Below are 17,985 nucleotides of genomic sequence, written 5' to 3'. Positions count from 1 at the left end.
ACAAAATCACACAGATGTTATGCATCGGGATTTGGGAATTTAGCTCACTTGGGGAGGACAGTACAGTTGCGATCAAGTGATGCCAGTAGCTGGTATCGGCGCCCTTGGTACTCGACGATACCGATAACACGAATTCGGGCCAGATCGGCGCCCCCTGCCTATACTGGTATCAGTGCAACTTTATTAATTAGGTTCGCGACAATAGCCTTCCAGAGAAGTCTACTGCTTTAAGATGGCGGCTGTTTACTAACGCCGGCGAGTCTGTCATTTGGCTTCTAGTTTTCTATACATGTGCTGGACTTGAGTTACTGATTGCAGCGAATAGATAGATAAACAATACACATACTATCGATGAAGAAAAAAATAACATGGTCATTGAGGTGTTTCCTGATTGTTGCCAAAAGTGGGTGGTCTTGAACGCTACCCATTACAGCACCAGCACAGAGTTGAAAAGAGAATCACGTTTGCTCACAATGTGTCTCACGTGCTTCGAGTAAAAAAACAGTACACGACAGTCCTCTTAGATCTCAAAGTGCAAAATAAGGCGTCATTATAACCTGTTGGGCAGAAAATGATGCCAATAGCCAGCAATCAAACTAAGTTTAAGACTCAAGATTCATTCGTTTTTAAGCAAGCTTACGGACTCTCGGGAGCAACATTTGATAAACTGGGACAGGCAGGATGATCACCGACGACGTGGACAGCGCATTTACGTGACAAAAATAAGATAAGGTGATGCAAAAAAGTAATCAAACCGCTGTGTGTGTGCTAATGCCATCCACACGACAGCTCTGGATACTAACTATCTTTATAATAATGTAACAAATAGGGTTATACTATAGTGGGGGTATTTGCTTGCGTTCCTGAATGCAATGCATGACTTACGGAGGTGCGGCAGACAACAGCCGTGTGTTGTATAAGTTCCAAAAATAAAGAATTGTAACTTTACTAAGCGGGTGACACTTTGTAGACGTTACAATAATATTGAAATAAGTTGGTTCACACAGTAGTTTAGCGTGAAGATCTGCAAACATTTTTTCACATCACTCTCCGGCTCCGTCACTAAAGCAGGAGTGCTAGCTGTCACTAGTGAACTTGACACATGTAGCTACTCCTAGTCTCATCCCATTTTTGATGTTCATTTTGCTTTTGCTGCTCGTTTTGTGAAATATCGACAGGGCTATCCTTGTCATTAATATTATGTTCGCGTTCAAATTGGAAGGGTAGAATGGACGACATGTTTATGTAGTTCACGAGTGACACTGTGGAAGTCTGGCAGCGAGCCCATTTGACGTCACCAAGCTGCGACGTCAACAACAATAATGGCAACCTACTAGTTAAAATAATTTTACAAATTTTATTAAAAAGAAAACATTAAGAAGGGTTTTAATATCAAATTAGTATAACTTGTACTAGCATTTATGTTCTATGAACTACATGTATTTCTATCCTTGGATCCCTTTAAAGACAAGCATAAATAGTCAAAATGACCTCAAAGTGTTCGTTTCAAACCAAATCAGTAGACTTTTGGTGACCCTTTTGTGAGTTTACTCATAATTGATATGACTTCTTGAGACTTTTTCGTGGGTCATGTTGTGGTAAAACTTTGAACCAAAAACCATGTTCTTAACTGAAACTGGCGGGAGGGGCTGAATTTTCAAAAATATATTTTTAATATTTATAATTTACGCATATATTTTTATATTACATTTCAATTTAACACAGTGCTGGTATATGGCTTCAGTACCTGTTTCTGCTCCTCTCCCAGGCCGTCCCACATGGAAGCGACGATCTTAGACACGTCTCCAAATGTGGCATTGGGATTCTGCCCTTTAATGGCTGCCTGAGTGTCCCTGAAGAAGAGCGCGTATGCCGACACGGGCTTGGTGGGCTCGTTAGGGTCCTTCTTCTTCTTTTTCTTCTGCGGTTTGGGCTTGGGCTTCATCATCTCGGAGGATGGCCGTTTTTCACCTGTCATCTGGAAAAAAGGCAAAAAAACAAGCTGATTGAAAGCCTAGTTTAAATAATAAAAGCCTCCTCATTGACAATGTTTTAAAGAACCCTGAAGAGAAGCACTAGCCTGCTGCTGTACCAGAATGACGCAATAGCCAAATCCATTAAATCTTTTTCACCAAGTTATATATATATAAAAACATGGACATTTCTGAGCAAGAGGAATTTTAAATCACCTGCTGGATCTGCTCCAGCTTTGATGGTGGTCTCACAAGCAGAGTGGAGAGTGCAAATGGAATTACTTACCGATAGAGAGAGAGCGAGAGATGCTAATCATTTTTATTCGCACACGCTGAGAAGAGGAAATATTCCGGGATAGTCTGCTCTTCTAATATCTAATAGTGTTAAGAGCTCCGAAGCGCTCATTTACATCCTGCCATATACGTGAAGCTCACTGTGTTCTCTGATGAAAACAAAGCAAATCCACTCACACATGTTGGCCAATAGGCAATTTAGGACAACAGTTTTTTCCAATTTAGCACACAAATGAATGCAATAAAACCCTGTAAACTTAGTAGTAGCTCTTTAACTCAATATGTCAGTATGCAAAATGCATTTCAAGTACTTCATCTTGGCCCATTAATATAACAATTTGCATCATCCATTTATCCTTTTTTTTTCTTTTTAGCGATAGCTAATGCCAGATTCCATTTGGCAACAGAAGCTGGGGAGACCCTGGAGTGTCTATCAATCACAGGGCACATTCATCCCTTTTATAAAAAAAAAAAAAAATTTTTTTAAACAACTGGTCTAGGGTTACGGCTGAGCTAGGGACTATTATATTTCGCTTTTGATAAGTGAAGTGGTGGACATCCTTGACTGGTCACAAGTCAATCTATATATCACACAAATCCACTTTCTTCATACTTAAAAACTAGAAGTCGCGTTTTTTTTTTTTTTTTCTATAAAGAAAGACCAGAAAGGCGTCAAATGACCTCGATACCAAACTGACTACCTTGCTTTGTCAAACAATAGACCACTCAAAAACGGAATCTAGCAGACAAACCCCCTACACCCTCCTGTTGAGTCGCGGCCTAGGTGTGAAGGGGGGGTTTCACTCTGGATAGCTGCAATTAGCATCTTGAATATTTGCAAATCCAGGGCTCCCTTGGCTTTGTCAAACACGGAGGAACACGGAGATGTCCAGTCGCCGTGTTCTACAATATGTTTGACATGGCAGCTGAATATGGGAATATGTAAAAAGGTGTTCCGCCCGATTGCCTGCCTGAGTGGTCCACTGTCCGACAAAGCCAAGGCAGTCCTGCCCTGCAAACACTGAAGAGGCTAATTGGAGCAATCCAACCCTGTGGTTTTACGAGTGTGAATGTAAATGACTAATGAGGACCTCAAAGCTCACAAAAGATGATTAGGGTCAGATGACCCTTCTCTGGATACAAAAAGGATCTGTATCAACTGATCCACCTTTGATAGTTCATAAACACAATTATCCAACATCCATAGTGACATAAGGTAATCATTTCAGCAGCAAGCCAACATAAATGCTGTGAATTGCTTTCTTCTGCATGCTTTGAATGGGAAAATGCAGCACCATCTGGTGGAAAAATAAACACAATTAACTGTAATTGCCAGTTGAAATAGCTACATGAAGATTTGTTCATATCAAGACAATTGTGGAATCAAAAATGGCATATGAAACGGAATGTTTTCTTGTGTGTTTTTTTGCCACCCAATACAGATTCCGATACACGGCTGTGCAGTATCGGCTCATGCCAATAGAGTACAGTACCACACTGTTTGAAAAACAAAACAAAACAAAAAAACACACAAAATAGTTTTTATAAAGCCTGGTAACTACTGGTTACAACAGAAACGTTAGGCAATTGGCACCATGTTTTGGTACGTAACTCGCCACCTGATGGAACTTTAAATGTTTACGTTGTCCATTGTTTTACAAAAACATTTCTTCAAGATACAAGACAAAATTTGATGTTTAGGCTTTTTTCTCCCCTGGTTTGGTCCTGTGATGTTGTACATATTGGATTCTACCAACGTTAGAACTTTTATCTCTTTCACTCTGGCATTGAATGACATAGTAATAGCCCCTGGTACATTGGATTTCAGGAAGGTCCAGAATGCTCTAAAAAATGAAACCCCAAAAACTAGAGATGTCCCGATCGATCGGGTCCGATCACGTCATTTTCAAAGTATCGGAATCGGCAAAAAAATATCGGACCTGCCTTTTTTTTTAATATATATATTTTTTTTAATTAAATCGTTTTCTAATTGTATTGAACGTTACAGACAAAATGTCTTACACTCATCCAGAGTCTTTAGTTTTGGTTTAAAGATTGGTTCATAATAACAACAAACATCCTCCCCTGCCATTTGTTGTCCCACTCACAAAGTGTGGCACCGAAAAAAACTTGGAACATGTGAGTTTTTGACTGAATGTCACTTTTAAGCCTAGTAAGTAGGTAATCTACCTCTTTTGAAGATTTTTGTTATTGCACTATTCTGCACTCAGTGTTTTAGATTACATGTTTATTGTTTACATATTTTATGGCACAGTGCTGATAAGCTTTGTTTTGATCCAAAGCAGTGGAACAATGTCATGTTGGACAATAAAAAAAGATACTTGGAGCAATTGAATTGAGTTTTATTCATTTTTTTCTTAATGCATTCCCAAAATGTATATGATCGGGAAAAATTATCGGGAATGATTGGAATCGAATCGGGAGCAAAAAAAAAAGCAATCGGATCAGGAAATATCGGGATCGGCAGATACGCAAACTAAAACGATCTGGATCGGATCGGGAGCAAAAAACATGATCGGAACAACCCTACCAAAAACCTTATAGTATAAAAAGTCAAAAAGGTTTGCAACCGTGAACCACATCAGTACCTTCAAATGAGGATCGGTCTCCTCTTCCTGATTGGAACTGGAAGGGGAGGGCGTTGCCGATTTGCTCCCGGGAGGTGAGGGGGAACCGTGGGGAAGTGCGCTTCGACCCAGCTGAGGGTTCAGCTGTGAGAGCGCGCTCATCGGATTGGCCAATATCGGAGGCGAACGGTTAATCAGTGGGTGGTTACGGGCGGGATCGTAACGAGCGCCATCTGGGTGGTGCTGCTGGTGGTGATGGTGGTGGTGTTGCTGTTGTTGGTGGAGGTGGTGATGGTGGTGGTGCATAGCCATCTCGTGCATCTGGGGTGAGAGAAGAAGACCAGCTTTACTACAGTATCATCTTCTCTGCAGCCCAAGAATATGCAAATGCCAATCAGCCAAATATGCAAACAGACATGGAGAATGTATTTGTCAATTTGAGAGTGGCTACATCATGAATATGATCAAATAATATGAGTGTAGTGAGGGAAGAGACGCTCTCTAAACGGGGCTGTGGGTGCTGTTGGAATTTTTCTTCATTGACCTTCACATAAGGACGAATTACATAGCGGGGGATAAGGTAATTATGGTAGTAATGATCCCTAATATTGTTTTTGAAGAGTGGAAAACTGCAAATGTTGACATCTACACCATATTGTATGCATTAGAGGTGTAACAGTACACTAACGATTTAAACATTGGTATGTATGATGGCTGTATGCCTGTGCATATTTACATTCATTCAGTTATACTATCAGGGCATTAACTCTTTCATGCATGAATTATTATTAGTATTATTATCATTTTTACACTTACAGGGCACTCATTTAACTCATTAGCTGCCATTTACGGCTTTAGACATCCAATCACGTTTGACTGGATCCAAGCCAAAAGTGATTGGATGTGTATCGCCATCAATGGCATACAATGAGTTAAAAATATGAAGGAAAAAAAAAAATCAAAATATCAAATTTGTATGAATTTATGATTTAAAAAAAAAAAAGAAAAATACAATCATGATAAATTTGAAAATAATACTGGAATAATTATTGCTAAGTTTTTTTTTTTTTTGAAATTAGCAAAAATCTTAAGTCACTAGCCCTATAAAGGGTTAAATGTATTAAGTGTCTGCTCCCACGAAAAAACAAAACAAAAACCAATTACGAAAAATCCCTCAGTTAAAGGACACTAGAATATCAAATAATATTTTGCAATCCAAAACGCTGGCTTGTAAATGGTCAAACATCGAGGCCACTAAAATGGAAAGAGTCTGCATTAGAGCACTTCAAATAGATTCAAAATTTGTTTAGCACTTCATTTCATTATTCATATCCAGTTTAAAGAAAAGCTGTAAACATTTCCATGGACTCTTTAATAAATTGCTCGAGATCAAAAACTCAATTACGCTGCAACTGCTATGACTCACATTTAATCAAAGCTGTTTTTTTTCTAACCTTCTGGTCCAGTGATTGAAGCACAATGGCGAAAGTTCTTCAATATCCATTGTCCTTTTAAGGGTGCTCGCTAAAGTCTTTCACTGCATCGTGCTCTTAGCGCTTTTAAAAGATCCCGAATAATAAGCACATCAAACGCGTTTCTCGGAGATGCGTCGAGACAGACCGCGAGAACGATGCTTTTAATGCAGCCATAAATGGGAATACGTTGGGCAATTTACTCCATCAGAAAGTGATGAGCCAGCATTTGTTAGCGCTTTTGAGTTTTTTTTTTTTTTTTTTTAAACATTTATGACTTAAATAATACATTACACATTAGCGCCAGAGCTGCATAAGATCAAATCGAAAGGGTCGCTGCGTGCATGAGGTCTTGATAAACACGAGTAGAGGTTTAGAGATGAAGGCTCTCTAATCATAATAGGCCCCTAGTGGATTGCTTGAGTTAAAAAAAACAAAAAAACACAACAACAAAGACATGCCACGTGAGCCTCAAACTCATCATTTCCCATGTCTGCTGCCGTGAACAATGACGTTCCTTTTGCATTTCGAATAACTTCCAATCATAATTCAAAACACTTTTTTTTCAACATGGTAAAATAGCCTCACTAAAAAAAGTGAATAAAAGAGTAAAGGGGGAGTAGGAAATAGAAACCCATTAATTTTCCATTTTCCACGGGCTTGCTCTTTATGGGTCCTCACAAGCCGAGAAGCGTTGAAAAACCAATTAATCAAACATGAATGGCCTATCATAGTCACCGCGCTTCTATTTCCATAGCAACAGCCTCCTGGCGCACACACACATGCAAAAATTGTCACCCTATAATGGGAGCCACCATGTTTAATGTAAACAACAAGGAGACACAGCTACTTCTAACACATTTAACCAGCGTTAGCATCTTTTCGCTACGGTGTCATTGTTCTTTTCATCAAGCGTGTTTAACGTAGGGTTACGTTTGATTGGCTTCATATATTTTCCACATAGAAAGCAGAACAAACAGGTTCACTGTGCTGCTGCCGGTCTGTGAATCGTCCATACATTTTTTTTCCATCCCCCCGCCATCATCCTTCATACAGGTTCTCATAGCTCACAGCTTTCACTGTTTTAACATTCCAGCTGAGAGTCAAGCCCCACAACTAATGAAGCAGTCAGTCGTCAAACGAAAAAAATAAGACTGCTGTGTGCGGTAAAGTTGAATAAAATATGCCTATTTTGAAAGCTAATTAGAAAGGGAAATTGTGTCTATTTGAGGTGTGGCATTTTACTTAATAAAGTCCTATCATACTTACAGTCATGTGAAAAAATTAGGACACCCCATTAAATATTCAGTTCCTAATTAAGAAATGTTCACATATCAAACTCTGATCTTGTTTTTCTTTATATCTGCAAAAGAAAGGGATTTGATTGCAGGTACACAACAAACATTAACATTGTTTTACTCATTAAACCAAATACATCAACAAAAATGCATATTCTAACTGAGGAAAAAGTTAGGAAACCATACCACCTAATAGCTAGTGTTACCCCTTTTGGCTGAAATAACTTCAGTGGGACACTTTTTGTAGCCATCTACCAGTCTTTGACATCGGTCTGAAGAAGGTTTGCCCCACTCCTCAATGCAGAATACTTTCAACAGTGACTGACTGTTGAAGTGAGGGAAAACAGCATGATGAGATCAAAGGAGCTGTCTGAGGTCTTCAGAAAAAAGATTGTAGACGCTCATGAGTCTGGTAAGGGATTTCAAAAGATCTCAAAACATTATAAAATCAGCCATTCCACTGTCTGGAAAATAGTCTCCAAGTGGAGGACATTCAAAACAACTGCAAACATGCCCAGGTTCTGACCGTCCAAGCAACTTCACCCCGAGAGCAGACCGCAAGATGCCATAAGAACTCTCCAAAAACCCTAAAATGCCATCACCGGACCTACAGGAGGCTCGTGCTACTGTTGATGTGAAAGTGAATGCCTCTTCAATATGAAAGAGACTTCACAAATTTAACATTCATGGGAGGTGTGCAAGGAGGAAACCTTTGCTCTCCAAGAAGAACACGAAGGCCAGACTGAAGTTTGCCAGAGTTAATGTACACAAAGACCAGGACTTGTGGAATGATGTTCTTTGGACAGATGAATCTAAAATGTTATTATTTGGACACCAGAACAGAGGACATGTTTGGAGTAAACCCAATACAGCATTCCAGGAAAAGAACCTCATACCAACTGTGAAGCATGGCGGTGAACATTTCATGGTTTGGGGATGCATTGCTGCAGCAGGACCTGGCCAGCTGACAATCATAGAATTCATAGAGTGCTTGAGGAACATGTACAAATACCCAAAACATACCAGTAAATCCACCAAGGACTGGCTGAAAAGGAATAAATGGACAGTCCTGGAATAGCTGAGTCAAAGCCCAGATCTTAATCCCATTGAGATGCTGTGGGGTTACTTGAAACGGGCTGTACATGCAAGAAACCCCTCAAACATCTCACTGCTGAAAGTATTCTGCATTGAGGAGTCGGAAAAACTTTCTTCAGACCGATGTCAAAGACTTGCAGATGGCTACAAAAAGCGTCTCACTTAAGTTATATCGGCCAAAGGGGGTAACACTAGCTATGAGGTTAGAATATGTATTTTTATTGATATATTTGGTTTAATGAGTAAAACGTGGTTAATTATTGTTGTTTACCTGCAATTAAATCACTTTCTTTTCCAGACCATAAGAAGAAAAAAAAAGACATTGATATGTGAGCATTTCTTGCACCGAATATTTAATGGGTGTCCTAATTTTTTCACATGACTGTATATACAGTGGGGCAAATAAGTATTTAGTCAACCAACAATTGTGCAAGTTCTCCAACTTGAAAAGATTAGAGAGGCCTGTAATAGTCAACATGGGTAAACCTCAACCATGAGAGACAGAATGTGGAAAAAAAACAGGAAATCACATTGTTTGATTTTTAAAGAATTTATTTCCAAATTAGAGTCGAAAATAAGTATTTGGTCACCTACAAAAAAAGCAAGATTTCTGGCTGTCAAAGAGGTCTAACTTCTTCTAACGAGGTCTAACGAGGCTCCACTCATTACCTGTATTAATGTCACCTGTTTTAACTCATTATCGATATAAAAGACACCAGTCCACAATCTCAGTCAGTCACACTCCAAACTCCACTATGGCCAAGGCCAAACAGCTGTCGAAGGACACCAAAGACAAAATTGTAGACCTGCACCAGGCTGGGAAGACTGCGATAGGTAAAACACTTGGTGTAAAGAAATCAACTGTGGGAGCAATTATTAGAAAATGGAAAACATACAAGACCACTGATAAGCTCCCTCGATCTGGGGCTCCATGCAAGATCTCACCCCGTGGCGTCAAACTAATAACAAGAACGGTGAGCAAAAATCCCAGAACCACACGGGGGGAACTAGTGAATGACCTACAGAGATCTGGGACCACAGTTACAAAGGCTACTATCAGTAACACAATGCGCCGCCAGGGACTCAAATCCTGCACTGCCAGACGTGTCTCCCTGCTGAAGAAAGTGCACGTCCAGGCCCGTCTGCGGTTCGCTAGAGAACATTTGGATGATCCAGAAGAGGAATGAGAGAATATGTTATGGTCAGATGAAACCAAAATAGAACTTTTTGGTAGAAACACAGGTTCTCGTGTTTGGAGGAGAAAGAATACTGAATTGCATCCAAACCACACCACACCATACCCACTGTGAAGCATGGGGGTGGAAACATTATGCTTTGGGGCTGTTTTTCTGCAAAGGGATCAGGACGACTGATCTTTGTAAAGGAAAGAATGAATGGGGCCATGTATCGAGAGATTTTGAGTGAAAATCTCCTTCCATCAGCAAGGGCATTGAAGATGAGACATGGCTGGGTCTTTCAGCATGACGATGATCCCAAACACACAGCCAGGGCAACAAAGGAGTGGCTTCGTAAGAAGCATTTTAAGGTCCTGGAGTGGCCTACCCAGTCTCCAGATCTCAATCCCATAGAAAATCTGTGGAGGGAGTTGAAAGACCGTGTTGCCCAACGACAGCCCCAAAACATCACTGCTATAGAGGAGATCTGCATGGAGGAATGGGCCAAAATACCAGCAACAGTGTGTGAAAAGCTTGTGAAGAGTTACAGAAAACGTTTGGCCTCCGTTATTGACAACAAAGGGTACATAACAAAGTATTGAGATGAACTTTTGGTATTGACCAAATACTTATTTTCCACCATGATTTTCAAATAAATACTTTAAAAATCAAACAATGTGATTTTCTAGTTTTTTTTCCCACATTCTCTCTTTCATGGTTGAGGTTTACCCATTTTGACAATTACAGGCCTCTCTAATATTTTCAAGTGGGAGAACTTGCACAATTAGTGGTTGACTAAATACTTATTTGCTCCACTGCAGATGCAACGCTGGGCAACAATTTGAAAAAAAAAATCTCGTTTTAGGTCTGATGGCTGTTTTTAGTTTTTATAGTTTTTCTAGAGGAAAAACTGAGATCCGTTTTGGGTTCTGCATTGAAAATTAATAATAATAATAATAATAATGATAAAACACAATTAAAAAAGGAATGTAGATTTCAGACCTAATAGAACAAAAGTTTTGTTCAGCAATGTAATGACACTTGACTAAAACAGTGCAGCACTTTCTCTGACAACCCAAGTGTAAATTTCAGCTTTACAAATGCGACATCATCTGTGTAGGCATGGTGTGCACTTAGATGTGTGATAATTGCTTTTCAAACATATACAACCCCTAGCAAAAAGTATGGAATCACCAGTCTCGGACTAGCACTCACGCAGACATTTTATCATGTAGGACAAACTCAGATAAAAAGCTTGAGAAAATATTGAATTAGTTCAGAAGTGCAACTCTTTAGCATTCAGAAACACCCAAATAAATGAATAAAAAATATTGTGGTGGTCAGTAAATGTTACTTTTATAGAGCAACTGCAGGGAAGTATACATGGAATCACTCCATTCTGAGGAAAAAATATGAAATAGTGAGAGACAAAGAAGTAACAATCAAAACACATTTCTAGTATTTAGTAGCACCACCGCTGGCTTTTGGGACAGCTTGCAGTCTCTGAGGCATGGACTTGATGAGTATTCTTCATCAGTTTGGTGCCAACTCTCTTTGATTGCAGTTGCTGTGGACCATTTTTTTTTCAATTTCCACCACAGGTTTTCAATAGGGTTGAGAACTGGGCTATTTGCAGGCAATGACATTCACTGGATGAGTTTTAATCCAGTCCAAGGAATGCTTTAACAGTTTTAGCTCCGTGGCATGATGCATTGTCATCTGGAAAATGACCAACATATTTTTAATTGAAGGGATAAGAAAGCTGTCTAAAATTTCAATGTAAACTTGTGCATTTATTGAAGATTTAAGCGCAGCCATCTCCCCAGTGCCTTTGCCTGACATGCAGCCACATATCATAAAGGACTGAGGGAATTTTGATGTTTTCTTCAGGCAGTCATCTTTGTAAATCTCACTGGAACAGTACCAAACAAAAGTTCCAGCATCATCACCTTGTCCAATGCAGATTCTTGACTCTTGACATTCCTCAGAATGGAGTGATTCCATTTATATTTCCCTGTACTTGCTCTATAAAAGTAACATTGACTGACCACCGCAATGTTTTTTTTATTCATTTCTTTTAGTGTTTCTGAATGCTAAAGAGTTGCACTTTGAACTAATTCGTTTTTTTTTTCTTCAAGCTTTTTATCTGAGTTTGTTCTACATGATAAAATGTCTGAGTGAGTGGTCGTCCGAGACTGGTGATTCAGTACTTTTTGCAAAGGGTTGTAGATGTGCATAGTGAGTTATGTGTTTTAAGAAATATGCTTTTTCTTCAAAGAATATTTAAGCTTGGCGTAGCAAAGAAGTTAAAATAAACTTGCACAAATGCTTTATTTTTCCTCTGAAAAGAAAGAAACTATGGTTTGATGGCTGAATGAAAACACCAGCACACTTTTAAGTCCCGGCAACCCAATGGCAAGTCTTGTAATTAATACAGATCTTACGTATGGGTGGTTGATTATGTGTGCTATTACAGAAAAATTACATTCTCAATTTTGCAAACATGGCAAGCAGCCAGTACGATTCCATAAGCTAACATGTTGAAAATCATGATGGTATGGAAATACTGTGTTAAATTCGAGGGTAAAAACACACATGTTCACAATAGGAGCCTTGTGGAACTCCCAATTTGTCAACCCAACTCCCTGCCCAGGTGTTTGTTGGTTTTAGGTGTGCTGGGTCAATGCCAATTCAAAATTTGCCACAGCAGTGGTCAGTCTGTGTAATCCATCATCATGAGTCATTACTTTTAACCAGAGACTTGCAAATCACTGTCACAGTGGGATTAATTCATTAAAAGATTTTGCATTTAATTACCTTTTAAATGAAAGGTTCATAATTATTAACCGTGGAATTGAGCGGCGGCCATTTCAAGCCAGTCAAACATTATGAAAGATTGAGACAGAGGTTGCCGGTTGCCATAGGTACTGTATGCTAATTCATAATGGCATGGTTTGATTTCTGAGCTAGGGAGATGAGGGAGAACATTGAGTTACAGGAATTTATCGGTCAGCGCGTCCTCTGCTTTTAGCATGAATGACTCTCTGGCACTGAGATGATTTCGCTCTTAGCGGAAGCAAACATCTCACAATGAAGCTGGCCGCTTTCAGCAGTGCTTTGACTACATTTCTATTGACATACTGTCGATTGAATAAAAAACCATGAACAGCACTCGGCAAAGGCTTGAGATACTGTGAAATCACTGAGTCAATGCCTAGGATAAGGAATTTCAAGTCAAATTCAGAGACAGACCTGGTGAAAACAATGAAAAAATTATGCTATCAAACATATTAACCCTTTCAGGAACAGTGGTCACGACAGTAAACACTTGAGACCTTTGACTCTTTGTAGAGGAAGTGACTATTTTTGGGAATTTAACTTTTTCAGGGACAGTGGTCACAGCAGTGGATATATATTCAAAAGTTGACACTTAAAGGGAGCCTCAGACTTAAAGACTTGTAGGTCTCTAATAAGCCACAATTGTTCTCTTTTACCAAAATATGTTATTAGAAACATATAAAATATTGCCATTGATTTAAAAATCTATAATATTTAATACTTGTTTTGACCTAAGGAGGGCCCCGTGTTTTATGCGCGCAATGGACGCTTGGGGTGATGACGTAATTTGTCACTGTCACTAGACGAACACTACAATTCTTTCCTTCTACTCGGTCAAACGTCCAACACATGCACACATTGGTTAAAAGCGGCAAGTACTCACTATTTGTGTTTTTATTGAGTCTTTTATTACCTTTTCATTGCCTCAAAATACTTTTTGCGTTTGTTTCCCTTTCATACTTTTAGGCATTGTGTTTTCTTGTGGCAGCTTTAAAGCAGATTGTTGATCTGTTGACCACATTAGTCACGTAGCATATTTAAACCACCCTTTTTTAATATTACTACGTTTAAGTATTTTCTTAAGGCATTATTAGTATGTTCTGTTTGTATGCATCTAAACAAAACAAGCTGAAAGCGCACGGTAGTACTTTGGGTGTCAAATTCGCCTCTTGGAGGACTTTTCGCCGGTGGAGCACATTTTCGCAGACCACTTGTTTTGTCATACTCTCGTCTTGTCTAGTCCCGTCTTTCCTGTTCATTTCGCTTTTGCTGCTCGATTTGTGAAATATCGACAGGGCTGTCATGCTCATTATTGTTCCTCTCGGGTTCAACTTGAAAGGGTTTAATAGATGTTTATGTCGCTAGAGTGGAAGCCCGGCAGCATAACCATGTGACGTCCCCACCCTGCGACGTCAACAACAATGGCGACCTACTAGTTAAACTAAATTTACAAATTGTATAAAAACAAAAACATCAAGAGCGGTTCCAATTTCATATTATTTTAACATAATAAAGCTTATCTTTTAAGAACTACACGTCTTTGTATCCGTCGATCCCTTTAAGTCCTTTAACATTATATAGGGCAAGTGACTATTTTTGGTCATTAAAAAAAGTATTAGCGATTGTTATTATATATGTTTTCAAAATTATTAATCACTATAGTATTTTTCATATTATTTTTATATAATAATTAACACATTTATACATTAATACAATGTTAATGAAAGATAAAATAATTAAAATAGAATTAAGAAAAAAAGAAGTACACACTGGTTGGTTAAGCTCTAAAGCACTCTAAAGTTGATTTTTTTTTTCTTTGTATTTAATGCCACTGACGGCGACAGACGTCCAAATCATTTAAACTGAGAGGACTGGCTGTGAATGCTCATTTTGAGTACAACTGACCATGCTAGATGCCCAATCTATTTTAAGTGGGAGGGGCAAATGAACGTTTGTTGACATCCAGAGCTGTCAAAAGCAGCCAAAAATGATTAATTTATGCAGGAAAGGGTTAAAAAAAAAAAAACTTTATTTTTTTAACACTTGGGACATTTAACCCTTCATAGGTAAAGGGATTATTTTTGGCTGTATGGGATGAAAAAAAAAGATATATTAGCAATTACATTGCAATTGTCCAGGCGCAGCTAAAGTTGAAACGTATAGGCAGGAAACTGGCAGTGAGCGGGCTTTTCCTCTGCCCGTCGTCGTCTTTACCCCTGTCGTGTTTGCATTCCTGCCTTGTACATCACAGTCAAATGGGAGTCAAATAACAAAAGGCTTTCCAATTATGTGCAGCACATTGGGAGCCTGAGATGGAATATCACAAAGGCATTGTTCCCTTTTGCTCCGCGGCCGACCTCACCTCCAATTGCCTGCACCATTTGATTTAGCTAAGGGGATTTGACCAGCAGCACTGAGATGAGATGGGGGGCGGTGGTGCAGAGTGCTATTCAGATACAAGGAAGACAGAGAGATTTAAAGCAGAGGCTAAAACACCTCACCTTGGCGTGTCCTCGTGAGGAGTAGCTTCTTCACTTTATTCCCCCTCAACTTATTAGCGTCATATATTTTTTATTCATTATTGACTGGAGTCCCTTCTGGGAGCCTCAATCAATCACTTTATTCCACATTCAACTGTAAAATGGGAGCAGAAAATGAAGTCCATTAAAGATAAAACTGCGCATTATTCACTATTTGATCTGTTTTAATAAGCTCTGTCCAAACTCTAGTCATGTGACTACTCCCGTGTATGTTGTTGTCATATTTTTTAGCCAGAATACATATAAATAGTTTTACTAAAATCCAAAAACATACAGAGTGGTGTGTGGCTATCCTAATGAAGTCCTATCAGTATAATTAAAAAAAGCTGGATTCCAATGTCATCTCAAGGATGATCAGAAGAAGTTACATTTGCAAGTTTATAAGGATTAAATGCCTGATCAGTATCAAATTGCTTAATGTCCACGCCCCGCACGGAATATTCTAACCTGATTAAGCCCATTCCGATCAAGATGTTATTCTGAACGAGAGGGGTAGTGTATGTCAATTTATAATCTGATCAGCGTGAGTACACTGATTCCAAAACAGGACAAACTGTCTTTATATATTATTATCCATCATATTATTTACATATGAAATATTACCTTAGTGACTATTTATCATTATCTAGTCCGTGTAGGAGGCAAAAGCACATCTTTAACTTGCACAATAATGATTTGTTAGCCTAATTGCTGACTGCCTCAACTGAGGGCTTTTGGAAAAGAAAAAAACAATACAACACATAGAAAGAGTCCAGTTGCCGCGATTCAACATTTGCAGACAAAGAATCTATGCAGATATCAATCATCTTATTTTATCTTTTTGTATTGACTGGACCGGTATCTATGGTCAAGACTTACTGTGCCGGTATAAGTATTTAACTTGAATTATTAAATTGATTATTACCGATTTACTTTAATTTTCTAGACACGAGCCGTTGTTTGGATTTTTTTATGCTTCGCAAGTAAACATTTAACAAATGTTTGAGTTTGAAGTGTCCAATCAAACTAAAAAAAAAAACTGAAGACAATTTATTGTGTATTTAAAACAACTTAATAATTTTGCAACACAAAATGCCAGAGATGGACGAATAAATAAGCATTTGTTTCATTAACAACTGTCCATTGATTGATCCAAATTAAAAAAGAGCAATCAACCATTTATAACTCCAGAATAGGCATGTGCCGGAATGATATTCTGAAGGTATGATAACCTTAAACCAAAATATCATGGTATCACAGTATTGCAATTACAGCTCTAAAATGTGTTACTTTGAGTTATCTGGGTTGGAAAATGTTTTTTCTTTTTCCATTGAACAGGATTTTTAGTTTTCAAAACATAATAGCAAATTGGAACATAAGTATAATGTTAAGTTAGAATAAATTCACAAAAATAAAAAAATATTCTAAATAAAATTAAAATAAATGCAGTCCTTTAGGTGAGCCTAAACCCACAGCCACATCTCAACATTATTACCATCAGAACAAACATAATTGAATTATTTTCAATAAAAAGCATGTGTGTGTGACTCGTATCATGTTTACACCATACAGACTCTCTTTTTCTCCACACAAACAGTTCCTAGAGCAAAAAAACCCTATCACGTTTTACCACCGCTAGACACACTAAACACGCTGGACTTAACTCTCGTAGCTGGTGGGAAACGTTTAGGACGGTGTTTACTAACCTTTAATTATGTATAAATGCGGAATAATATTGAGGTATTGCCTCCTCGGCAGCCACCCACCGCAAACATGCATAGATGTCGGTTGGCCCTCCTCCTCTAAGCCGCAGCCGTCTGTAACATTTCTATAGCCAAAGTATTCCCATATCAGCGATTTCGTTTCCTTCGATGGGGGAAAAAGTTCAGGAGTTTCACCTCCTCCAGCCATCGTGTAGCATAGCTGACTCACTGACACTGAGCAACAACCGGTGGGGAGGGTTGAGCCTTACAGCTGCAAGCGAGGGATTTTTCCATGCATTTTTGTAAAATAAAAAATAGCTAATACCTTAGGGACAGTATAACGGAAAATTTTTGCGGTTTTGAAACCTTGACGTTTTCATACCACGGTATACCTTGAAACTGGTAATCCGCACATGTCTACTCCAGAATGGTTTTATTTTTATAATACGGTGGTGCCTTGAGATACGAGTGAATTCAGATATTAGCCACTGTCCAGACAACCTTTTTTTTTTTTTTTTTTTTTTTTTTTTTTTTTTAAAGTACAATTATGGAATGCAATTTTCCTCATTAAAATATAATCTGAAAACAATTGGATTTATATGATATGATATAAGTGTTATGAGTTACGGAACAAATTAAATTTATGTCTCAGTGCACTGGAGTAAGAATCCCCAACCACCAGGCTGGGGACCGGTACGGTCTGTGGCGCATTTGCTACTGGGCCACAGAGAAATAGCCTGTAACTCTTGAGACATCAATATGCCTGTCTCCTCTAGAGATATAAAAATAAAACAGCATAGGAAGTAATCATTGAAATACTAGTCCTTCTCAAAAAATTAGCATATTGTGGTAAAGTTCATTATTTTCTGTAATGTATTGATAAACATGAGACTTTCATATATTTTAGATTCATTACAAACAACTGAAGTAGTTCAAGCCTTTCATTGTTTTAATATTGATGATTTTGGCAAAAAAGTCAAGAAAAAACAAAAATCCCTATCTAAAAAAAAATAGCATATTTCAACTGACC

At 38.5% G+C, this 17,985-nt stretch overlaps 1 protein-coding gene across 3 annotated transcripts in view; it reads right to left on the bottom strand.

Moving 5' to 3' along the window:
* Positions 1–17,985, bottom strand: part of LOC130922420 (TOX high mobility group box family member 2) — a 255,295-nt gene that overhangs the window by 32,046 nt on the left and 205,264 nt on the right. For 2 of the 3 annotated variants that reach the window (XM_057847182.1, XM_057847181.1), the window contains exons 5-6: positions 4,877–5,176; positions 1,748–1,978 (exon numbers count right to left, since the gene is read on the bottom strand). In XM_057847182.1, coding sequence (XP_057703165.1) covers positions 1,748–1,978; positions 4,877–5,176 — 531 coding nt within the window. The remainder of the gene's footprint in view (positions 1–1,747; positions 1,979–4,876; positions 5,177–17,985) is intronic. The other variant, XM_057847183.1, reaches the window with a different exon arrangement.

Source organism: Corythoichthys intestinalis, chromosome 9 (assembly GCF_030265065.1).
Source record: "Corythoichthys intestinalis isolate RoL2023-P3 chromosome 9, ASM3026506v1, whole genome shotgun sequence".
NCBI classification, from domain to species: Eukaryota; Metazoa; Chordata; class Actinopteri; order Syngnathiformes; family Syngnathidae; genus Corythoichthys; species Corythoichthys intestinalis.
The sequence above is the reverse complement of the archived record's forward strand: the minus strand, read 5'-3'. Positions and strand labels throughout refer to the sequence as shown.